At 41.3% G+C, this 26,880-nt stretch overlaps 2 protein-coding genes across 4 annotated transcripts in view; one reads left to right on the top strand and one right to left on the bottom strand.

The window, feature by feature from the left end:
- The window catches only part of LOC124124999 (C2 domain-containing protein 3-like), a 107,649-nt gene extending 104,671 nt beyond the window's left edge, over nucleotides 1-2,978 (bottom strand). For both annotated transcript variants that reach the window (XM_048381117.1, XM_048381116.1), the window contains exon 1: nucleotides 2,814-2,978. In XM_048381117.1, coding sequence (XP_048237074.1) covers nucleotides 2,814-2,859 — 46 coding nt within the window. In that variant the 5' untranslated portion in view covers nucleotides 2,860-2,978. The remainder of the gene's footprint in view (nucleotides 1-2,813) is intronic.
- A 378-nt stretch (nucleotides 2,979-3,356) lies between these two features.
- The window catches only part of LOC124124995 (protein phosphatase methylesterase 1-like), a 69,610-nt gene continuing 46,086 nt past the window's right edge, over nucleotides 3,357-26,880 (top strand). Inside the window, exons 1-9 of one of the 2 annotated variants that reach the window (XM_048381062.1) lie at nucleotides 3,357-3,438; nucleotides 3,973-4,087; nucleotides 11,752-11,844; nucleotides 14,238-14,295; nucleotides 14,689-14,740; nucleotides 21,215-21,283; nucleotides 23,990-24,075; nucleotides 25,462-25,552; nucleotides 26,215-26,280. In XM_048381062.1, coding sequence (XP_048237019.1) covers nucleotides 3,368-3,438; nucleotides 3,973-4,087; nucleotides 11,752-11,844; nucleotides 14,238-14,295; nucleotides 14,689-14,740; nucleotides 21,215-21,283; nucleotides 23,990-24,075; nucleotides 25,462-25,552; nucleotides 26,215-26,280 — 701 coding nt within the window. In that variant the 5' untranslated portion in view covers nucleotides 3,357-3,367. The remainder of the gene's footprint in view (nucleotides 3,439-3,972; nucleotides 4,088-11,751; nucleotides 11,845-14,237; nucleotides 14,296-14,688; nucleotides 14,741-21,214; nucleotides 21,284-23,989; nucleotides 24,076-25,461; nucleotides 25,553-26,214; nucleotides 26,281-26,880) is intronic. The other variant, XM_048381063.1, reaches the window with a different exon arrangement.

A 26,880-nucleotide genomic window follows, 5' to 3' on the forward strand; every position in this document is an offset into this window, starting at 1 on the left:
TCTGCAAATTTCCTGGCATTTTGGCAGTGCCATTTACACGCCACGTACCTGTTCCTCTTTTTTCCCTTGTGCCTCCTTTGATTGTCAGTGTAAAATTCTCGTCCCAGACAATGTCTACTCTAGTTGATCTTTTCAAGTCATGGTGAACTCTTGGGCAGAACACCTTGTCGAAATATGAATCAAAGTTCTTGGCTTGGACACTTGTACCAGGAAGTGATTGTATGAGAACTCTATCATCAACAATGAAATCATACAAATCAGGTGCAGTTATGTCTTCATCAACTGAAATGGCACTAATCGTACTGGTTTCCAAGACAAATACTAATAAATTCGACTTGGTACAAGAGGTGAGTGATCCTTCAGATGACTGTCTAGCTTAAGAAATGTTTGACCATAAAGTTCAGCATGATGTTTGAAGTGGTGCATTTTCAGCTTAACTGCTGTCTTCTTCTGTCGTTTCTTCTCGTGGAACAACAGTAAGTTGTTTCACTTGATAGGCGCTGTCAGAAGTGTTCACTTGAGTCAAGCACGCTCTTCCTGAACTTGTTGTACTGCTCTTGTCCAACAGACTCAATTTTATAGACAGATTCGGCAGCCATAGACTCTCACACCTTGTTGCCTAATGTAACCAGGTCGTCACTGTCCTCCTCAAAAGGATTTCCTTTCCTCAGCAACACATCGGTCAGGTCTCTGATATCGGAGATGCATATCCTTCCACATGATGAGGGAGTTCTTCATCATCAGCATTGTCATATGCCCAGGTAAACTCCTCTACAACACGGTTTATTTCTCGGCCACTTATAATCCAGCGTTCCAGTATGGCAAAGTTTTCGGTCAGACCAATGATGCCACCTTCTCCTTTCACCCTTTTATTGGCTTGCTCATGAGCCTGATCAATTGGTAATGATGAGATACGCCGATTGCTTCGAGTTATCGTCCAGTGTCCCTTCTCAAACTCGACTTGGATGCTATCCGGGAGAGCTTCCAGGTCTCGGATAAAGATTGGAATCCACCTGGCATAATTCTGGTGATCCAGAGCAAAGATCAGAGGCACAAGCTTCTGCAGAGTAGTGACCACGAGTTTGAACTTCTGTTCCCGATGTGCCCGGATGAACATGAACATGATCTGTTGAGACTTGTGTATGAGTACCCAGAATTTAAATGTTGGGCTCTTTTGAGAAGCTGCCATGACCCAGTCCTCAAGGGTCATCTAGGCTCCACTGTTCTCATAAGCTAGCTTCAATAATGTGTCGAGTACCACAACAGTGACTTGATGTGCTTGCCTTGCTCTCATTACATTTGATGCTTTCAAGAAAGCTGTGGCTGTTGCTTCTGTCTTCACTAGTCCAGCATCTTTCAGGGCTTCAGGACATCCGGATCCTTTCATGTCTCCCATGGTGCTCCACAACCCCCTGGAGGTTGGTGACAATATTTCTTCCCACAGGTGGTATAAACGTATATAAATGAGGCAAGATGGGTCCACTGATTACTCTTCCTGTTTTCCGGGAACTGATTTGTAGACGTTCCTGGTCCAATCCAGGCTTTTGTGAGGAAGGAAACTGAAAAATTTATATCCCAGTTCCATGGAACTATGAGCTTGCAGTGCATGATGTTGGATTATGATTGGATTAACGATGCACTCAGCAATATTACAGCTATATGATGGCGGTCTGTAAATAATCGAGTCTGGACCAGACAATCCAGTGATTAATATTATGAACATCGATCCACGCAATTGGGATCGATGACATGCATCAACCAAGTAAGCGAGCCAGACCACCCGAACCATTAGTCGCCTTTTACGACAAGCATAGTCACCTTTTACAGCAAGCATGGGTTGCTGAAGACCTATTCTACCCCAGAATCTTCACGGGTCTAGAGCTGCAAATGTGAAAATATGTAAGCAGATTTGTAGGACAGACCATTTCAGCATTGTTCTTTGTTTGATCTGCAATAGCTTCAGCAAAGTTACGGTTGATGGTAAGGATTTTCGTATATATGACACACTCAGATCATATGTGTGTAGCAGTTCTGCCAACTTTGATACGCTGCCTAGAATGAACACTGTTGAAATATCATCACATCAAATCTAACAGGTAAAAACAACACATTACAAATGATTAATAATATAAATTGGCATGGGAACAACTTTGGTCCTCAAAGTCAAACACATGATTAACATGGACACTACTGAAAAGGAAAATAAACTTGATGACACCTCCACTGTTAGGGGCATGGTAAACTCTGCCCCGGGTGTTAGCTAAATTGCATAAGAGGGTGACTGAAAGTTGTTTTACATGAAGCCAGTACTATTCTAGCTATATCCATGAAATAGCTTGATATAATCAAGTCTGGGTCAAGCAAACAAGTGGTTGACAGTCCACACAAATGTTCCATCACACATCTGTTCGTCATATGGGATGTTGCGGGACTTTTCAGCCCTGGTAGACCCATGAGGTGAATGCTCAGCCCTAGGGAGCAAATTTATCTATTTTGTTCCATTTATTTTGAAGTGATGTGGCTGTAATGCAAATTTTATCCATTATGCAGCACTCCCGTCTGAATATTTTTGACTACCGCCATGCTTGATTTTGCCATTGAACATAAAACATATGTACAATGTACTCTAAAATAACGATACCAGTTTTATCAGCCGTTCCTGGTGAATACATAAGACAGTAACTACATGTCATTGCACAGGTTATCAAAATGCAAAATAATGCCGGTTTGAAATCGCATGGCTAATGTTTACAATTTCACAGACAAGCACAAACATGGTTTTTGACAGGTGCACGCTGTTGATGCTTGCTTACCTCTCTTCTTGGTTTGCTTGGAAGGTTTCCCCTTTTTCTTCACCATCCTTATTACATTTTCAGGGAGAAGCGGTATCCATTATTGATAAAACGGTTCAATGACTATTGAAACGATAAAATACGCTCTGTTACCATACAAACATTTCGTCCGAACTTGTCCGCCATTTCTAAACAACCCGTTAGTGCGAGATATTGCGAGAATTGATAACTGAACATAAAATCGGATTATTCCATTTCTGTCATATAGTTGTTGAATCTAAACCCCATTGTTTCTCAAAACAATAACAATAGATTCGTTTTTAAATAAACACATTTTCGGGGAAATTAGTGTGAACTATCTGTCTACAACTACTATCTGTAATATGTTATAACTAATTATATAATGTAATTGAACGAGAAATATTATTAAGCTTAATTAAAGAATACACCTTAGTATTCTTAATTTCGTGTATTATTAGTAATATTTATATTTTTCACCCAGAGAGACTGCTTCCGTAGCATGTGGAGGACATAAATGTTATTAGTTGTAACAGAAGTACTATGGTGTTGAAAAGATGTCTGCTCTAGGGAAAGAAGTCATGAAGAAACGAGTTGGACTACCCCCGATGCCTACAGCAGGACCAAGGTAATGATATCATGCTTCGTTCTATCCTTTCCCTGATTTTATCCATTTTAAGTGGGTAATGAAAAAATCAAATTAACTGATGCAGATGTATAGCGTTTATAGACACGACTTCATTGACATGAACTTCTGATAAAATCAACATCATACTAACACTGGACCTAGTAGCGGTTCGTAGAGTTAACCTTTTAAATGGTCTTAGGTTTAACGCGTTAAGTGTAATGTTTCAATATGTAATGCTGTATCAAACACGTTTGTGTTGTCGAGAAGTGAAGGGAAGAACGGTTGTCTTTGTACTTTACTGCAAGTGACAGTTCAAAACAAGATAATATAACGATGTCTAATACACAGAATCAGAACCTGAAATCATAGACGCACACTTCTCACTACTACTATGCTCTATGATGAACACGTGACCATACAGTTGTATCATTATCAATTGTTTTAATGAGGTTAGCGAGTTAATGAGGTGTTACTGTGTATGATTCCCATGACATGTCTCATGACGTGTATCATAGACGCGGTCTATCCTTGCAGCAGCAGCTCTGGGAGTAGTGGGAGACGTGCCCTGATGAGGAAGCGTGACTACACTCCTGTTTACTGGGACAAATACTTCGAGAAGATGCATGATGTGGAAACTGACATTGGAAATGTATCCTTTCTCTTTACATATTGTCACCAATTGTGGTAAAATCAGTTTTAGCTTGCAATTGGTAGATGTATATTATCAGGTACTGCTGAATGAAACATCAGCTGTCAAAGAGACCATTCCTTAAAGGGAAACATCATTCCAACTTTGAAATTATTGAAATATGGATACATTTTTGTTGCGGATTCAAACTTTGCTTATTATTGTAGCAGGTGTATATATTTGTATTTTAGTCTTTTTGTAAATAAATCTATTTCAAGTTTTGTTTCTGTGGAACTTTATTCAACAGAGGTGTGTGTTTGTTTTTATCCCATCATTCTAAGTCCAGGCCTCAGTGATCAATCACAACCCAAGCTCTACTACATTCTTTGTCCAGCCCTCTACTGTTCAATCACATCCCAAGCGATCCTGTGATTGACCAAATTCAAACTTTACCTTCTTTCTCTGACTAACTCCATATTGCCACCTACACTATGCACTGCACTGGGAGTATTCATAGATCACCACTAAAGCTTAGTTAATAATTAATCATTACTTCTAAATGGGATTAAATAGTAATCAAAGATTATGCATTATAAATAAGCATCTGAGAAGTAATTATATTTACATTGAATCATATATTTCTATTAATGTTGATGTTTTGAATGAATGTGGTTTAGAGGCTGAACTTTAACCTAAGCAATAGTGTATTTTAATATTATCTTGTATACATGCTAAGTTGTAGCTACATTAATGGAATTGCACAAACTATGCATTTTGTTATTCATTTCATTGTATTTAGTCACTCTAAGTATTTATTCCTGCTCTTTCTTCTGCAGGACATATCATGAATGGTGACATTTCAAGGGTTTTACACCCTTGTGCCACACATAGGGTATGTGTAACCATTTTACTTAATATGTACTGTAAGCCATTTCTATCATATCATCTAATAATACTTAGTTGTAAGTAATGTAACAGAAATGATTGTATTGCTTTGATGATGATATGATATATATTATGTTTTAACTCTTTCAACACCGTAGGCCGGTTATCCGGCAAAGAAGCATCGAGTCCCGACACCGTTGGCCGGTTAACCACCAAGCCGTAGTCACGTCAAAATAATACATATTTTTATGGACCTACCTGTGATATCATTCATTTATTAAATCTATCACATTTCACAATGTCTGAAATAAGTATTCCATTTCAATGTATCATTTTTTATCGTATTCTTTCATTCAACTATTTATACGCCTTAAATAACATTTTAAAGCATATGCGTTATGTTAATAATGCTGAACAGTATTAAACTTATGTATAAACGCCATTGCACAAAATATACACAACTACACGATTATACATTTTAGCAAACATTATGATGCACTAGAATAATCAATTTACACCAATACCATTACTACTCAGTACATAACTTATATACAATCCTTAAAACATTATACTCACCTTTATATTTGTTGTTTAGTCCTAAGTGCTCTGAGATGCGATCGTTGACGTGCTCTGATTGTTGTGAAGTGCAATGGTTGACGTGCAAGTAGCTTTTAGTATTTTAAAAACAAGCCAATCAACACAAGGGGCCACGCAAGACAAAGAACATAAGACAGGCAATGACACAACACAACCTGTCACCCCTTATACCCGTAATAGACGTGACAAGATCTAAAAATAACTATAGGCTAACGCTTAAAGATGATACTATTAGAGGTAAAACTATAAACAATCATAATTCTAACAACCTGAAATGACAACCTATACATGGAAATTCATATCTGCCACACATACAGCATATATACAGCAAATGGTCGGGACTAAAAAATAAGTTCGTTTTTTCGGTCAGTTTGTTATAAACATAGTTTACTGTATTTCAATATCAAGTTATTTTAATTGTAGTTTTACTGTATACATTTGAAATAATAATAACCATAAGCGTAGCACTATGGAACAACTGATTGCTGTAGACGGATATGTTTTACACATGGAACAATTTGATCAGTCACCGTTGAGGACTATCATGTTCTTGCTACAGCAAATGAATGAAAACATTATGCAAATGTCTTAATTACAACCGACAAATATATAGTGTATAATATCAGGCAGTTAACCTTGTTCGAGGAATGTATCTGTCAATATCCACTTAAACATGTTAAAGGAACAATATCCTATACATCTGAAGCTGTACAAAGAAACTTGTTCAATGACACATGTCTTTGTAACCATCTAATATTATCAAATATATATATCTTTTCCAGATATTATGACCCATGTTCATCTCTCAAATGATCACAGAAGTTTGTTTCGAGTGTTTCACATAGGTGTCATGTCTCATTGGTCAGCTGAAATAGCACACATAACAACTATATTCAGGATGTCTGTTGTGTATGAGAGTACTCCAATAAACCACAGAAGATAGGTTAGTTAATGATGATGTTTACTAGTTGAAAGGTAGAGCGCGAATCCCCAGGCCAAGGCAACAAGGTGATTGCCTGTCTCGTGCGCGATCGATCTGACGTCATACTAAACTTTGCCAGAAATGGCAGGAATTCTTAATACATTACAATGTCCATGGTTCTTGGATCCAAAGAGTTAGATAACAGTGAGCAATCAATCAACATATTATTAGCTATTCCTTTGAAAAAAGGATGTTGTTTCTACCGCCTGCTTTAGTAACCCTACATATATAAACACTTACATTTGACAAATCAGGGGCCTCACATTTTTCTGACATCCAGTTGTGGAATATTTTTAACTGCCACACACCCCTTTACTCATAATGATCTCTTTGAAGTTTTAAACGGTTTGGTTAAACTGTAATTTGTTTGTTTTCACTGAAGTTTGTGAGATGGTGCTTACTGCTTGTTTGGTTAAACTGTAAGTATGTTTGTTTTCACTGAAAGCTGAAGTTCAACAAAGACTACATCGACCCTTGACTCCTCAAAAGATCCAGAGAGACTTTGAACTTGCTGCCATTCGAGCAGAACTCCCTCAGGCTGAGGTAAACGGATGCTTCTTCCATTTCACACAAGCTATTGGGAGGAAGACCTAATATCTAGGATTGGCTGTTCTATACCGAGAAGACCCCCATGTGAAGAAGTGGTTTCAGAGAGCAGCTTGTTTGGCCCTTCTCTCCCACCAGGCGTGGTTCAAGACTTGTGGCTGGAAGCCATGAACTCCACCCCAGACATGTCTTGAGCTGTGCAGTTCAACGACTACATAGTAGTCAACTGGGTCAACGATGATGCCAGATTCCGGATACCAATGTGGAACCGTCATGATACTCAAGGCCTTGGAACACACACTCTGGACAAGAGAACCGGCATCGAAAGAAAGCGGCACCTCCTTCGCCTGAAGGAACAATTGCGTCAGTCAGGGAGTGAAGACCCCAATGCAATTCCTGGATGCAGCAGGTTACATGCTAACTCTGGCTTGAATGACTGACAGTACATTGACATTGATGTGAAGTATTATTACTTCATGTATATAATGTAAAACTCCTTTAACTGTGCACCACTCTCTTTCAGTGCTGGTTCTCTTGATTATTGGAGGCGCTGTATCAAAGTCAATCTGGATAAGTATGAAGCAATAATGAATCAAGAATAAACACTGATTTTTATAAATTTTGTTTTCTTTTGTACCAGTTGTCAGACGGTTGTTGACGACAGGACTAGTTTATTTGGATTTAAGGGAATATATCAAACACCTGATGTGCCCTCAACTATAAAAGTTGCTGTTTTAAGCTGTCTGATAAATGGTGTGTCTGACAAATGGGAGATGGCCGGGAGATGAAAGCACATGGTGGAGAATAGCAAACTGTGATGTTTCGATGTAAATGAAGAGGAACCATGGTGTTCACGGAGTCTACGATGTGTGTTTGAGTACCTATTTTTGTTGTGCGATGGCTCCTGTATTTGACATGCATCAGAATGAAACCTCAGACTTTAAATTTTGTGTTTATTGCGAGTTGCACTTTAGAATGCGACCCTAGTGGGGTACGGCTATATCTGGTGATAATGCAGTATTATTAATACGGCACCAGCTAGACAACTGAGAGTTGGAGTGTTGTTTCCCTTTAAATCAAAATATTTTCTTTGAATTGAGATATGCATGTTAATTATGCAAAGTATATTATACATATCAATGTTGGTATTGATTTAGGGGTCTCTGGATTCAAATACTACGATGACAAACCTTAGGGACCAAAGAACTGGTTAAGTTCTGACTCTATGTATCCAAGCATCTACATGATATGCTATCTTCCCTAAATCTGCATCAGAGTAGAGCTCTATGTACACACATGATGCATGTACTCGCATGATGCATGTACACACATGGTGGTTGTACTCACATAAAGTATTACTCACATAATGCATGTACTCACATGATGCATTTACACGCATGATGCATGTACTCACATGATGGTTGTACTCGCATAATGCATGTACTCACATGATGGTTGTACTCACATGATGGTTGTACTCGCATGATGCATGTACTCACATGATGCATGTACTCACATGATGGTTGTACTCGCATAATGCATGTACTCACATGATGCTTGTACTCACATGATGGTTGTACTCGCATGATGCATGTACTCACATGATGCTTGTACTCGCATGATGTATGTACTCACATGATGCATGTACTCACATGATGGTTGTACTCACATGATGGTTGTACTCGCATGATGCATGTACTCACATAATGCATGTACTCACATGATGGTTGTACTCACAAAATGCATGCACTCACATGATTGTTGTACTTACATGATGGTTGTACTCACATGATGCATGTACTCACATAATGCATGTACACACATGATGGTTGTACTTACATGATGGTTGTACTCACATGATGCATGTACTCACATAATGCATGTACTCACATGATGCATGTACTCACATGATGGTTGTTCTCACATGATGGTTGTACTCACATAATGCATGTACTCACATAATGCATGTACTCACATGATGGTTGTACTCACAAAATGCATGCACTCACATGATTGTTGTACTCACATGATGGTTGTACTCACATGATGCATGTACTCACATAATGCATGTACACACATGATGGTTGTACTCACATGATGGTTGTACTCACATGATGGTTGTTCTCACATGATGGTTGTACTCACAAAATGCATGCACTCACATGATTGTTGTACTTACATGATGGTTGTACTCACATGATGCATGTACTCACATAATGCATGTACACACATGATGGTTGTACTCACATGATGGTTGTACTCACATGATGGTTGTACTCACATGATGGTTGTACTCACAAAATGCATGCACTCACATGATTGTTGTACTTACATGATGGTTGTACTCACATGATGCATGTACTCACATAATGCATGTACACACATGATGGTTGTACTCACATGATGGTTGTACTCACATGATGGTTGTACTCACATGATGGTTGTACTCGCATAATGCATGTACTCACATGATGGTTGTACTCACATGATGGTTGTACTCGCATGATGCATGTACTCACATAATGCATGTACACACATGATGGTTGTACTCACATGATGGTTGTACTCACATGATGCATGTACTCACATAATGCATGTACACACATGATGGTTGTACTCACATGATGGTTGTACTCACATGATGGTTGTACTCACAAAATGCATGCACTCACATGATTGTTGTACTTACATGATGGTTGTACTCACATGATGCATGTACTCACATAATGCATGTACACACATGATGGTTGTACTCACATGATGGTTGTACTCACATGATGGTTGTACTCACATGATGGTTGTACTCGCATAATGCATGTACTCACATGATTGTTGTACTTACATGATGGTTGTACTCACATGATGCATGTACTCACATAGTGCATGTACACACATGATGGTTGTACTCACATGATGGTTGTACTCACATGATGGTTGTACTCACATGATGGTTGTACTCGCATAATGCATGTACTCACATGATGGTTGTACTCACATGATGGTTGTACTCACATGATGCATGTACTCACATAATGCATGTACACACATGATGGTTGTACTCACATGATGGTTGTACTCACATGATGGTTGTTCTCACATGATGGTTGTACTCACAAAATGCATGCACTCACATGATTGTTGTACTTACATGATGGTTGTACTCACATGATGCATGTACTCACATAATGCATGTACACACATGATGGTTGTACTCACATGATGGTTGTACTCACATGATGGTTGTACTCACATGATGGTTGTACTCGCATACTGCATGTACTCACATGATGGTTGTACTCACATGATGGTTGTACTCGCATGATGCATGTACTCACATGATGGTTGTACACACATGATGGTTGTACTTACATGATGGATGTACTCACATGATGTATGTACTTGCATGATGCATGTACTCACTTGATGGTTGTACTCACATGATGCATGTACTCACATAATGCATGTACTCACATGATGGTTGTACTCACATGATGGTTGTACTCACATGATGCATGTATTCACATAATGCATGTACTCATATGATGCATGTACTCACATAATGCATGTACACACATGATGGTTGTACTTACATGATGGTTGTACTCGCATGATGGTTGTACTCACATAATGCATGTACACACATGATGGTTGTACTTACATGATGCATGTACTCACATGATGCATGTACTCACATAATGTATGTACTCACATGATGCATGTACTCACATGATGCATGTACTCACATAATGCATGTACTCACATAATGTATGTACTCACATGATGCATGTACTCACATAATATATGTACACACATGATGGTTGTACTTACATGATGGTTGTACTCACATGATGCATGTACTCACATAATGCATGTACACACATGATGGTTGTACTTACATGATGCATGTACTCACATGATGGATGTACTCACATAATGTATGTACTCACATGATGCATGTACTCACATAATGCATGTACTCACATGATGGTTGTACTTACATGATGCATGTACTCACATGATGGATGTACTCACATGATGCATGTACTCACATAATATATGTACACACATGATGTATGTACTCATAATGCATGTACTCACATGATGGTTGTACTTACATGATGCATGTACTCACATGATGCATGTACTCACATGATGCATGTAGTCACATAATGTATGTACTCACATGATGCATGTACTCACATGATATATGTACACACATGATGTATGTACTCATAATGCATGTACTCACATGATTCATGTACTCACATAATGCATGTACTCACATATTCTATATTACAATTAGCTTAGTAAACATAGTAAACGTGGTTAATCCACTGTTAATACTTCTAATATGAATTAAAAGATTAAATTCATTGTATCCTGGCATGACTTTTACGTTTGAATCCCCCTTTGAACATCCAGCTTAGAACTGGTCTTCAGTGACCCATGCTTGTCGTAAGAGGCGACTAATGTGATCGGCTGGTCAGACTCACTGACTTGCTTGATGCATGTCATCATATCTCAATTGTGTAGATTCATGCTCATGATGTCAATCACTGGTTGGTTCAAACTCAATTATTTACAGACCGCCTTCATATAGCTGGAATGTTTGTGAGTGCGGCATTAAACGACAAATAAGCACAGAACTGCCTCCATTTTTCCTTAATGTTTGAAGAGTTTCCGGGTGTACGAGTGCGGGTCCGAGGGGCCAGTGCTGCTTCTCCTCCATGGAGGGGGCTTCTCTGCCTTGTCCTGGGCCGTGCTGTCTGTGAGTGACCTTCTATAAGCAGTGTCAGTATATTAGCAGTGTCATACCCCTCATGTTACAGGTTGCAGGGATCACATGGTTCCAATACTATAGCAGTAAACCCTGAAGATCCCACAGTGGTGAGGACTGTGTGTAGCAAGGACATAGTCTCATGTGTAGAGTACACATTGTTAAACCAAAAACTACAGCGGTGTAGACATGGTAGTGGTTATGAGATACCCATTATGAATGTTATACACACAGACAGTGAATTTTGTATATTGTCTCCCAAAAGCAAAATCATCATCTTCAGCAGTAGCATGTAACACAGAAGCCCCCAAATCGGCCCGCAGTATGCCAGGTCCTGGCCTGTGTATATGTTACTAGTCCTGTCTTTGCACAATCTGGTTAGAACTGATATATGAGGCGGCCATGAGATAGGGCTTCTCTACCCTCTGATGTGTGTTGTAGGTTAAGTAGGAAGAGAAGTGTTACAAATCACTGAAGCCATGCTTCATGTTCACATTCTTGGCATCAGAGGATCAGCAATGTGTGCCAATAACGTCAGTGTTAGCTTGTACACAGGAATATCCAGGGTAGAATTGGTCTTCAGCAACCAATGCATGTCATAAGAGGCGACTAACGGGATTGGGTGGTAAGCCTCGCTGACTTTGGTTGATGCATGTCATCGTATCCCAATTGCACATTTTGATGCTCATGTTGTCAATCACTGGGCTGTCTGGCCAGATTCAATTATTTACAGGCCGCTGTCATATAGCGGGAATATTGCTGAGTGGGCATTAGCCAACAAAAAAGCAAACAGCAGTTTCAACTAGATAATGTATATTTGAAATTTTGGTTACCATGAAGAACTGTTTGTAAATTATATCCACATAATAAAAATACAAAATAAAAATAAATATACATATTGTGCCTAATATTTGGCTACTTTTTTCCTGTGAACAGATAGTGAGTAGCATCACCGATATGGTGACCATTTTGGTGAACAGCCTGATCTATCTGATATATGTCTATTAACCTATATTGAGGATTTAATTCAATGTCATGAAGACGTGTTGACTTAGGTGCCACTGTTTAGGATCTTTAAATGCACAGCTTTGGTTATATCCTTACGATAACAAATATGGGGATAGAGTATGCATCATCTAGCATGTTTGGGTATTCTCGATCAAGGCAAAATATGTGTCAGAAGATTTCATAATCTTTAATTCATATCAAGATATATAGGGATGTGACGATACAGGTGTCACATGATACCATACATATCTCGATACAGAAGTCATGATATATAGAGAATCTCACCCGAGTGTCTTTTGATATCAAATATATCAATACGAGTTGATATGTTTGATATCAAAAGACACTCGGGTGAGATTCTCTATAGTAGTGTCTTAAAGGGGAAGTGTACACGCAAAAATTACTTTCTTTCTTTTTCTAAACAAAACGCAATTTTAGAATTAGTTAGTACATGTATCTGTGTTTGAAAATATACACTCATTTTTTTTCACAGTGAAAGTAGGAAGCTCACAATAGTGTGAAAATGATATGCCGTTATGAGGCCTTCGTTTTTCGAGCTAAACAGGCCTGAGTTATCTCCCTTAGATTATGACGTAATTGGTGCCAATTCAACTGGGTCCCTGTCTATTCTGAACGCAAAAGATATCAAGTACAAGTTTTCGGTAAAACAACATGGCCTACGACACACTCCGGCGCAGTGGTGACTCAGCATAACACTATGCTGGCTGGCATCTGAGACGCTAGAATCTCACACCTGTACCTACACCGCGTGAAGCGGCTCTAACAAAGCATGATGACGTCATAATGTTTATCAATTGGCACCAATGACATCATATTGCAAGGGGCATAAGCCATGGTGTTTTTGTTATGGAAATAGAACACTTGGTAAATGTGAAAAATATAAATCGTTTTAATGCAAAACATATGTTGATTAATTGTGATATTTTTATATTTTTGTCTATGACACTTCTAGGTTAACACTTTTATTGTGGAAAAAGTACAAGAAAATTAGGTTCATTTCCGTGTGAACTTGCCCTTTAAGTGTAAAAAGTATTGCTAACAGCTTCAGTAGCAGAGCCATTAGTGATGTCATTTGATTGTGACATCATGGTAACCAATGACGTCACAATGGTCTGCAAAGCATTGTGATGCAATTTCATTGCAGCGATATCTACACTGTAGATATCGCTCGATCTCACCCAAGGGATATCTCCTTGCTGTATCACATATATATATTACATCACGGCAATGGGCTGTGTATTTGTTTGTCTCTTGCAGTGGAAGGATTTTAGAACCAATATGTCCATTAATATTGTACTAAGAACATGAAGAAGTGCTGAATGAAAGTCTTCAAATAGTATTGTTCTGATTTTCAGTGTGATGTGTCTCGTCTTGTCAAGTGTAGATGTGCAGCCCTGGACCTCAGAGGTCACGGTATGTCTACACAAATAACAAACTGTTGATCTGTGATAGTGAGATTGATGATGTCCGAGGTCGCGGTATGTCTACACAAATAACACACTGTTGATCTGTGATAGTGAGATTGATGATGTCCGAGGTCGCGGTATGTCTACACAAATAACACACTGTTGATCGCGGTATGTCTACACAAATAACACACTGTTGATCTGTGATAGTGAGATTGATGATGTCCGAGGTCGCGGTATGTCTACACAAATAACACACTGTTGATCTGTGATAGTGAGATTGATCATGTCCTATGTCCATTGACAACATCATCTACAGAGATAAGTTTCACAAGACTACCATCATTAATTCAATATTTTGTGTTTTGTATTTATTTCTTCATAATATTTTGTCTTTTAGGTGATTCCATGACTTCAGATGACACCGATCTGTCTGCAGACACCATGGCAAAGTAAGTTTCAGAAAGCTCCAATGTCACATGTTCACCTCCATGGGGAGTTGGGCTTAGAATTGTCCTCAGCTGGTTGTAAAACATTGAGGGGTCAGGTTCTGTGACTTGGTTGATTCTGTGTTGCTCACAATATCAATCACTGGATTGTCTGGCCTAAAACAGAACCCTGTTATACATCACCCTCTACATTTGTGTATCTAAGAGACTTGGACGTTCTTTTACTATATGATTCCTTGACACACTGAAGGTAGGGTGTTTGTGTGTACAGGGTATACCATCATGGTGTTTGTGTGTACAGGGTATACGATCATGGTGTTTGTGTGTACAGAGTATACCATCATGGTGTTTGTGTGTACAGAGTATACCATCATGTTGTTTGTGTGTACAGAGTATACCATCATGTTGTTTGTGTGTACAGGGTATACCATCATGTTGTTTGTGTGTACAGAGTATACCATCATGGTGTTTGTGTGTACAGGGTATACCATCATGTTGTTTGTGTGTACAGGGTATATTATTTGGTACTTTGATATTTTAGTATAGTTTATGGCATCCTCTGGTCGGACAAGGTCTCTTCATGTACATAGCACACTATGCTTATGTCTCCTACTTGTATTTCTAACCTGGGTTTAATAGCCTTACATCGCATCACAACGGTATTATCACTTTCCGTTTCATATATTCCTACTTTTGTTAAAACTATTGGAATGCACAGCGGCCTTGCAAATCACTGTTTATTAATTTGTCCTTTATGATATTACAGAACGTAATTACCTTAATGTCCCATTATAATCATCTTCCGTTTGTCAGTCCGTATTTGGAAATTTTTAACTATGTAAATATGTGTATGCGTTTGTGTGAGTGCGACATACAGTTAGTCGTGCATTCAGGAGCAAACTCGCATTTTTTAACAGTTACGTGGCTCAGTATGGCGAGCCAAGTCAGTCGACAGTGATCCACCAGATCAAGATCGCAGACTATCGGTCCAGATCCAAATAGTTGCAAAGACGATGGTGACTTTCCCAATAGAAATTGGACTGCAAGGCATAGATATGCGGGAGTCATCTCGACAAGTGCGGCAGATGCAAATCCTCTCAATTGGATGATAGCGACACTGCGAAAGCTAATAAAACAGGATCTTGGCATTTCAAAAATGCCAGGGAATTTCAGACTACAGCAACTAATTTGATTCTATATGGAGAACATGGAGGCCAAGCAGGCGACCTCCCCAGTGACAAGGGACGTAGACAATTCCGTTGTCGATTACCAAAGTGACAACAGTTGACCCACTTTAGAAGCCAACTCCCTTATCAACACAGGGGGACAGTCATCCGTCTCAAATATAGCTGCCGCTATGCCAGAATCTGAACCTGACAGGGACCACAATTCACTGGTACAGACTGTCCAGAAACTGCAGGATTCCGTGAACCTCATCACAAACTCTGGCCTACCCGTGCTTAATCAGCCCAGTTCATGTACTAGCATACCACTTGGGCCATCTGCTACATCCCTCAGTACACTCCAACAGTTACAGGCCACTGTACCACAACCATTTACAAAGGGATGAGGAAGTCGACCAGCCGCTGGCAATTTCACATTGTATACAGCCATGCCAGCATGGGAACACGTTTCCCAATACAAAGGTAACTCAGCTAATACCAGTTTGTATTGGTCTTGGATGGACATCAAGGTTGTGTCAGCTTCCCTTTGGAAGCAAATAACTTCGCTGTATCTAATCGCTTTGTCACCCACACGCCCAGCTTGCCACTCCTTTTCTTTCCTTTTCAGCCGGTATGTGTCCTCTTCACCTGGAATTCTAATCACTTTAGCATCTATAGCATCTATTACAGGTACCAGCAGAGCAGATTGTATACATGTATATGTAAATAAACCTGTACATATGTAAAATAGATTTTCAGGGCGCTTGTATATATGTAAATGACTACCTTTTAAACGATTCTGATATATTTAAAGAAACATGCCTTCTAAATAGCTGTTTGATATGTGTGATTATGTTAATAAACATGCCTTCTAAAAAGCTGTATATATGTATATGTGTGAATACCTGTCTCAACAATAAACTAGGTCAAGGTGTGCGGGGCTCTTGTGGGCTACACTGCTAGTAACAAATTAACTTGCTTCCAAATTAATACTTGTGCTTAAGGCTACCTGCTTCTCAGCAGTAACCTTTCTGGGGTTACCTGCTTCTCAGTGGGAACCTTGTCTTTCCCGACTTTTCAGCCGCGGAATCTCAAAAATAACTTACGTTGGGGCAAACAATTGCCACGTATATGGGCCCAGCGGCGGAAGTCGTCTTGTCAAGCGGTAGCTGACAGTTGACAGTAGTCACGACAATGGTTTTACTAATTGGGCCAGGCAGTGGTATCTGCTTTGGCCGGCTACCTTGGGCCGGGCAGCGGTAGTCTGACCTAGGCCAGCAGTGGTAGCTGCTTTTGGCAGCGTGGTAGTTGCCAAGCAGCGGTAGCGTTTAAATATGCTACCGTGGGGGCCGGACAGCAGTAGCGGTCTCAGGCCAGCAGTGCTACCTGCGAATCGCCGTTGGCCACGGTAGCATTTTGGTATACCCAACTAGCAGTTTTATAGCCCTCTAGTACCTGCACACCCTCAGCCATTTAATCCAATCTCATCTTGTGTTTATATTATAGGCACAGGCATCCACAGCTTGGTGGCCTGTGCCTCACCTTGGCATATCGCGGGATAATTTGTTAATCAACTGATATCAGGCCTTGAATCAGGTTTCCACACAGGTATTCAGTATTGCCCTTCAAATTCTATAAAATGCAAGAATCTGCGCGCAGCTTTACAGGACACTGAAACAACGACTAATCTCATTCTCAGTGAAGTACAGAAAAGCTACGTCATAGGACCCTTCGACTTCCCCCGCCTTTCCAAGCTACAGAATGAACCCAATTGGTGTGCAACATCCTCAAAGTCCTTGGCAAGGGCACTTACATGTGTAAAACTGATATTACGGATGCATTCAAGTTAATCCCTATACATCCAAATCTATGGCATCTCCATGGCATTCACTTTCAGGACAAGTACTACTTTCACACCAGGTTAGTTTTTGGCTCTCGATCTAGCCCCAAGATATTCGACCTCCTATCACAGGCTATTTGCTGGTTAGCAACCCATCACAATGGCATTCAAAACATTCTACGTCCCCTGGATGATTTTATATGCTTCGAGAACTGCCTACACAAAGGTGTAAAGACTGTGGCAGCTTTGATGCAACTCTTCAAAGACCTAAACATTCCACTGTTGGCAAAGAAAACTGTAGGCCCTTCTCAGTGTGTGGATTATCTAGGCATTACTCAGGACACAATCAGAATGGAATCATGTCTTCCCTGCAAAAAAGTTGATAGACTGATACAAGTGATGGATTCCATTGAAGGGAAGCGAAAGTGTGCAAGAGACAACTCCTGGTACTCATTAGACACATGAACTATGCTATGCAGGGTATTCGCCTGGGCATGAGTTACCTGTTGCGAAAAGCGCATTCAGTCAAAGAACTGCATCATCTGGTCTCTCTTAACAAGCAGTGTTCACAGGATTTTAACATGTGGAGGCTCTTTCTACAAAATTGGAATGGACCATCTTATCAGTGCCCCAGACTTTAGCCTATTCACGGCTGCCTCCAGCACTGTAGGCTATGGAGGTTATTTTCAAGGCTGGTGGTTTGCTGCAGCTTGGTCAGCGGAATTATCTACATTGTTACAGAAGGACAAATCTATGGCCTTGCTTGAACTATTTCCTATCATCAATGCAGCAGTGCTCTGGGGTCACCTGGAGGGAAAGAAATCTAGCAGATTTTGTTGTGACAATACAGCAACTGTTGAAATCATTAATAGGGGAAGATCCAAATATGCCACCATTATGCAATTTATGCGTAGACTCACCTTCAGAGCCATCAATTGTAACTTTGTGTTCTCTGCCCTTCATGTACCTGGTGCAGATAACACAATAGCTGATGCCTTGTCTTGGTTGCAGATGGAGAGATTCAGGGATCTAGTCCCTTTCGCCGAGAAGACCCTTACGCAGTTCCCTTCTTTGTCACAGCTACCCCTAAAAAGGAATCTGGAGGAACTCTGGAACAGTGCCTTAGCTTCATTGACCCACACTGTCAACCGGGCTGGATGCAACGCATTCCTTTCCTAGTGTTCTTGATGACCTGTGGTATAGTGTGTTCGTTGACTAATCTACCCTATCTAACAGAAGATGTCTTACTGCATCTTGATGACCTGTGGTATAGTGTGTTCGTTGACTAATCTACCCTATCTAACAGAAGATGTCTTACTGCATAACACAGCCACCATCAAGACGTATTTGTGTGGGATTAGGTTCATGTACCTCAAGTACGACATGACCAACCCCTGTATCAATGGCTCAAGAACTCACCTCGACACAATTATCAAGGCTATCAAAAAGCTGCAGGGCAGTTCCTCAAGTACCAGACTGCCAATCTCAATTACTGTACTCACAGACATGTGCATCAAGCTATACCAAGGTGTGTTTAACCCCTATATTGATCTACTTATGAGGACGGCCTGTTGTATGGCTTTCTTCGCCTGCTTGAGATGTGGCAAATTTACCTGCAATGCTTATAACCCAACAATACACTTGTCAATCAATTCCGTTTCATTTAACAACGAGCTTTCTACAGCGTTTGTGCGTCTTAAGGCTTCGAAGACAGATCCATTCCGGAAAGGTGTCGTCATCACGTTACACAGGCTGTACGAGACCCTGATGTGCTGCCCAGTTAGGACACTTCTGCAATACCTTGTTCTTCGCAATCAGAGGCCGTCAAATCCTTTAGATTCTCTGTTCCTCATGCCTAATACTGCAGCATGGACAGAAAAAATTTCATTGACCATTTAAAACTTGTGTTGCAAGTGACCGGGTATGACTGCACAAATTATAATGGACATTCATTTAGAATTGGTGCGGCCACCACTGCAGCAACAGCATGCATCCCAGATCATATCATCAAAACCTTAGGACGTTGGTCATCGGACTGCTACAACTGCCACATATGCACAGAACAACGGAGCATCCATCAAGCCCAAGTGGCCATGGCACGGTTGTAACCTGGCACAGAGTAATGGTGATTAGACCCCTGAGGCACAGTGTGCCAGAGACAGGTTTTATGTTAATTGAACAGTGACTGCAGAGACTTTCACGGATATACTCACACATCATCCCCCATTTGGGCAAGTCCATTATTCGTCAGGTATGACGTGCAGGCCATACACCCCCCATGTGTCATAATTCTCTTTCAGTCAACCATGTTAATATGTTATGACCCCCTTTTTTGCTATATATATATGTCTCATCATTTTGGGGACTTCGTTTTGGGCATGTATTACCCCAAAATAATCTGTCAATAATTCATAGTTGCTTTCTTTTGTAGCTAGTTTATACCCATCGTGGTATCATTTGTCAGCTACACTGTTATCTTTAGCTAGTTTATACCCATCGGGGTATCGTTTGTAAGCGAATGTTCTGGTGAACTTTGGCCAGGAACTTGAAATGTTCGCACTTGATTGGAGTTTGTGAAAACTGGGAGCATTCGTACAAACGCTGAGTGCTTTGCGGATTTTGTAGCTTGTGGGAATCGTGGGGCACGTGAAAATGACTATGTATACCGAAAGCTTTGTGAAAATAAAGTCAGTTTGAACAAAACTGCGTAACAACACTGTTATCTGTAGCTTGTCTGGCGTCAGACTAATGCCGACTAAAGGCGTAACTCAAATGTCATCACGTAGCTTGTCTGGCGCCAGACTAATGCCGACTGAAGGCGTAACTCAAATGTCATCAAGTAGCTTGTCTGGCGTCACACTAATGCCGACTGAAGGCGTAACTCAAATGTCATCACGTAGCTTGTCTGGCGTCAGACTAATGCCGACTGAAGGCGTAACTCAAATGTCATCACGTAGCTTGTCTGGCGTCAGACTAATGCCGACTGAAGGCGTAACTCAAATGTCATCACGTAGCTTGTCTGGCGTCACACTAATGCCGACTGAAGGCGTAACTCAAATGTCATCACGTAGCTTGTCTGGCGTCAGACTAATGCCGACTGAAGGCGTAACTCAAATGTCATCACGTAGCTTGTCTGGCGTCAGACTAATGCCGACTGAAGGCGTAACTCAAATGTCATCACGTAGCTTGTCTGGCGTCAGACTAATGCCGACTGAAGGCGTAACTCAAATGTCATCACTTAGCTTGTCTGGCGTCAGACTAATGCCGACTGAAGGCGTAACTCAAATGTCATCACGTAGCAGACCCATAGTTAGCTTACCCATTGGGGTAAATTAGTTGTGTTTTATTTCATCAATAAACAGTGTGCTACAGGCTGAACATTTGCCTTTAATAACCCTAACCCTGTCCGAATCCTAAGAAATAAACTTGTTGTTTGTGTGTACAGGGTATACAATCATGTTGTTTGTTGGACAGAGATGTTGGTGATGTGGTGACCTCGCTGTATGGAGAAGATCCCCCTCCCATCATCCTTGTTGGCCACAGGTAAGGACGCTCATAGTAGAGACACTAGAGGACATACTGCACTCCATGTGTTACTGTGAGACACTAGAGGACATACTGCACTCCATGTGTCACTGGGGGACACTAGTGGACATACTGCACTCCATGTGTTACTGGGGGACACCAGTGGACATACTGCACTCCATGTGTTACTGGGAGACACTAGAGGACATACTGCACTCCATGTGTTACTCGGGGACACTAGTGGACATACTGCACTCCATGTGTGACTGGGGGACACTAGTGGACATACTGCACTCCATGTGTGACTGGGGGACACTAGAGGACATACTGCACTCCATGTGTTACTGCGGGACACTAGTGGACATACTGCACTCCATGTGTTACTGGGAGACACCAGTGGACATACTGCACACCACGTGTTACTATGGGACACTAGTGGACATACTGCACTCCATGTGTTACTGGGGGACACTAGTAGACATACTGCACTCCATGTGTTACTGGGGGACACTAGTGGACATACTGCACTCCACATGTTTAACCATGGGCTCTGTTGATACACTGTGTTTAACCATGGGCTCTGTTGATGCACTGTGTTTACCCATGGGCTCTGTTGGTGCACTGTGTTTAACCATGGGCTCTGTTGATACACTGTGTTTAACCATGGGCTCTGTTGATACACTGTGTTTAACCATGGGCTCTGTTGATGCACTGTGTTTAACCATGGGCTCTGTTGATGCACTGTGTTTAACCTAGGGCTCTGTTGATACACGGTGTTTAACCATGGGCTCTGTTGGTGCACTTTGTTTAACCATGGGCTCTGTTGGTGCACTGTGTTTAACCATGGGCTCTGTTGATGCACTGTGTTTAACCATGGGCTCTGTTGATACACTGTGTTTAACCATGGGCTCTGTTGATGCACTGTGTTTACCCATGGGCTCTGTTGATGCACTGTGTTTAACCATGGGCTCTGTTGATGCACTGTGTTTACCCATGGGCTCTGTTGGTGCACTGTGTTTACCCATGGGCTCTGTTGTTACAGTGTGTTTAACCATGGGCTCTGTTGATGCACTGTGTTTAACCGTGGGCTCTGTTGGTGCACTGTGTTTAACCATGGGCTCTGTTGATACACTGTGTTTTACCATGGGCTCTGTTGATACACTGTGTTTTACCATGGGCTCTGTTGATGCACTGTGTTTAACCATGGGCTCTGTTGATACACTGTGTTTACCCATGGGCTCTGTTGGTGCACTGTGTTTAACCATGGGCTCTGTTGATACACTGTGTTTAACCATGGGCTCTGTTGATACACTGTGTTTAACCATGCGCTCTGTTGATTCACTGTGTTTAACCATGGGCTCTGTTGATGCACTGTGTTTAACCATGGGCTCTGTTGATACACTGTGTTTAACCATGGGCTCTGTTGATGCACTGTGTTTACCCATGGGCTCTGTTGATGCACTGTGTTTAACCATGGGCTCTGTTGATGCACTGTGTTTAACCATGGGCTCTGTTGATGCACTGTGTTTAACCATGGGCTCTGTTGATACACTGTGTTTAACCATGCGCTCTGTTGATACACTGTGTTTAACCATGGGCTCTGTTGATGCACTGTGTTTAACCATGGGCTCTGTTGATACACTGTGTTTAACCATGGGCTCTGTTGATGCACTGTGTTTACCCATGGGCTCTGTTGATGCACTGTGTTTAACCATGGGCTCTGTTGATGCACTGTGTTTAACCATGGGCTCTGTTGATGCACTGTGTTTAACCGTGGGCTCTGTTGATACACTGTGTTTAACCATGGGCTCTGTTGATACACTGTGTTTAACCATGGGCTCTGTTGGTGCACTGTGTTTAACCATGGGCTCTGTTGATACACTGTGTTTAACCATGAGCTCTGTTGGTGCACTGTGTTTAACCATGGGCTCTGTTGATGCACTGTGTTTAACCATGGGCTCTGTTGATGCACTGTGTTTAACCATGGGCTCTGTTGATACACTGTGTTTAACCATGGGCTCTGTTGATACACTGTGTTTAACCATGGGCTCTGTTGGTGCACTGTGTTTAACCATGGGCTCTGTTGATACACTGTGTTTAACCATGGGCTCTGTTGATACACTGTGTTTAACCATGGGCTCTGTTGATGCACTGTGTTTACCCATGGGCTCTGTTGATGCACTGTGTTTAACCATGGGCTCTGTTGACACACTGTGTTTAACCATGAGCTCTGTTGGTGCACTGTGTTTACCCATGGGCTCTGTTGGTGCACTGTGTTTAACCTTGGGCTCTGTTGATACACTGTGTTTAACCATGGGCTCTGTTGATGCACTGTTTTTAACCATGGGCTCTGTTGATGCACTGTGTTTAACCTAGGGCTCTGTTGATACACTGTGTTTAACCATGGGCTCTGTTGATGCACTGTGTTTAACCATGGGCTCTGTTGATGCACTGTGTTTACCCATGGGCTCTGTTGATGCACTGTGTTTAACCTAGGGCTCTGTTGATACACTGTGTTTAACCATGGGCTCTGTTGATGCACTGTGTTTAACCATGGGCTCTGTTGGTGCACTGTGTTTACCCATGGGCTCTGTTGATGCACTGTGTTTAACCATGGGCTCTGTTGATGCACTGTGTTTACCCATGGGCTCTGTTGGTACACTGTGTTTAACCATGGGCTCTGTTGGTGCACTGTGTTTAACCATCGCTTCTTCTATATTCCAGCATGGGAGGAGCTATAGCTGTGCACTCTGCAGTGAGGGATTTGATACCATCACTCATTGGACTGTGTGTCATTGATGTTGTCGAGGGTAAGCAAAACTCCACATCGGTCCTACCTTGGGACCAACGACTTGATAATTGTTTGGGATGTACTGGGAACACAATAACTTGGTCAAAGGTTGTACATGATATATTTCCTGAAATGGTCCTATGTTAAACAGGTACACTTCTAGGTGTGTCATGGTCCTATGTTGAACAGGTACACTTCTAGATGTGTCATGGTCCTATGTTAAACAGGTACAGCTCTAGATGTGTCATGGTCCTATGTTAAACAGGTACAGCTCTAGATGTGTCATGGTCCTATGTTAAACAGGTACAGCTCTAGATGTGTCATGGTCCTATGTTAAACAGGTACACTTCTAAATGTGTCATGGTCCTATGTTAAACAGGTACAGCTGTAGATGTGTCATGGTCCTATGTTAAACAGGTACACTTCTAAATGTGTCATGGTCCTATGTTACACAGGTACAGCTGTAGATGTGTCATGGTCCTATGTTAAACAGGTACACTTCTAAATGTGTCATGGTCCTATGTTAAACAGGTACAGCTCTAGATGTGTCATGGTCCTATGTTAAACAGGTACACTTCTAAATGTGTCATGGTCCTATGTTACACAGGTACAGCTCTAGATGTGTCATGGTCCTATGTTAAACAGGTACAGCTCTAGATGTGTCATGGTCCTATGTTAAACAGGTACACTTCTAGATGTGTCATGGTCCTATGTTACACAGGTACAGCTCTAGATGTGTCATGGTCCTATGTTAAACAGGTACAGCTGTAGATGTGTCATGGTCCTATGTTAAACAGGTACACTTCTAAATGTGTCATGGTCCTATGTTAAACAGGTACAGCTCTAGATGTGTCATGGTCCTATGTTGAACAGGTACACCTCTAGATGTGTCATGGTCCTATGTTAAACAGGTACAGCTCTAGATGTGTCATGGTCCTATGTTGAACAGGTACAGCTCTAGATGTTTCATAGTTCTATGTTGAACAGGTACACTTCTAGATGTCTCATAGTTCTATGTTGAACAGGTACAGCTCTAGATGTGTCATGGTCCTATGTTGAACAGGTACAGCTCTAGATGTTTCATAGTTCTATGTTGAACAGGTACAGCTCTAGATGGTTCATAGTTCTATGTTAAACAGGTACACTTCTAGATGTCTCATAGTTCTATGTTGAACAGGTACACTTCTAGATGTGTCATGGTCCTATGTTGAACAGGTACACCTCTAGATGTGTCGTGGTCCTATGTTAAACAGGTACACTTCTAGATGTGTCATGGTCCTATGTTAAACAGGTACACTTCTAGATGTGTCATGGTCCTATGTTGAACAGGTACAGCTCTAGATGTTTCATAGTTCTATGTTAAACAAGTACACTTCTAGATGTCTCATAGTTCTATGTTGAACAGGTACAGCTCTAGATGCCCTCAACAGCATGCAGAGTTTCCTCCGAGGTCGGCCCAAGTCCTTCAGGTCTCTGGAACAGGCCATTGAGTGGGTGTAAGTGGAATACACTCAACAACATTATGATATTGCACTGTCAATACATCACAGGTTGTATGCCCGACATTCCTTCATCACACGCGGGGACATGTAGCTGCTGTGGGGTGGAGACTCGCCATCAAGGCAGGCAAAGATTTGGTTCCAGTGAGAGGGAGACCAGCAAGTGCTCAGACCAGGGATCACTCAGCTTATAGCACAATGGACCAATGTTTCTCCCTTAACAATGTGTACAACATGTGTCAATTGCTTATGGCTTCCTGATCTATAAATTGCTTTAACATCAGGCAATGGTAACGTTTGCACAAAGGTCATGCACAGAGTAGGTTTCAGTTGACATCCATGAGATCTCCCCGGCCTCAATTCATGAGCTTGCTGAAAATGACACACATTGCTCCTACACCCTTCTGTGTACATGGGTGATAGAAGAACATAGTGCATACCAATCAGGACATTGATGTTTTCTCCTACTGTAAGCTGACACAGCATGATAAAAATAATGAAAAAAAATTGATTCAAATAAGACATAAGATCATTAAACTGGACATAATTTATGTGTTTTCGGCTTGTCAAGGGATCAAGTGTATAATATTTGTTTCTGAAAGTGTTGAAGAACTACGATGTGCTTGTGTTGTAACCCCTGAAGATGTGTGTTGTTTCAGTGTGAGGACAGGTCAGATCAGGAACGTGGACTCTGCGAGAGTGTCGATGGTCGGGCAGGTGAAGAGGTAACAAGCAGGATTAGTGTCGCCCCTGGGATGTCACATCTAGTGTTGCACTGGGACATCATGTCTAGCGTTGCACTGGGACGTCATGCCTAGTGTCACACTGGGATGTAATGTCTTGTGTTACACTTGGACATCATGTCTAGTGTCGCTCAGGATGTTATATCTAGTGTCGCACTGGGACATCATGTTTCGTGACACACTGGGACATCACGTCTTGTGTCCTACTAGGATGTCATCTCTAGTGTCATGTCAAGTGTCACACTGGGACATCATATCTAGTGTCGCACTGGAACTTCATGTCTAGTGTTGCACTGGAACTTCATGCCTTGTGTCACTGGGACATAATGTCTAGTGTCATACTAGGACATCATATCTAGTGTCGCACTGGAATTTCATGTCTAGTGTCGCACTGGAACTTCATGTCTTGTGTCACTGGGACATCATGTCTAGTGTCACACTGGGACATCATATCTAGTGTCGCACTGGAACTTCATGCCTTATGTCAATGGGACATAATGTCTAGTGTCATACTAGGACATCATATCTAGTGTCGCACTGGGACGTCACGTCTATTGTCACACTGGGACATCATGTCTAGTG

This window comes from Haliotis rufescens, unplaced genomic scaffold (genome assembly GCF_023055435.1).
Source record: "Haliotis rufescens isolate VD_foot unplaced genomic scaffold, xgHalRufe1.0.p SCAF_35, whole genome shotgun sequence".
In the NCBI taxonomy this organism is placed as follows: Eukaryota; Metazoa; Mollusca; class Gastropoda; order Lepetellida; family Haliotidae; genus Haliotis; species Haliotis rufescens.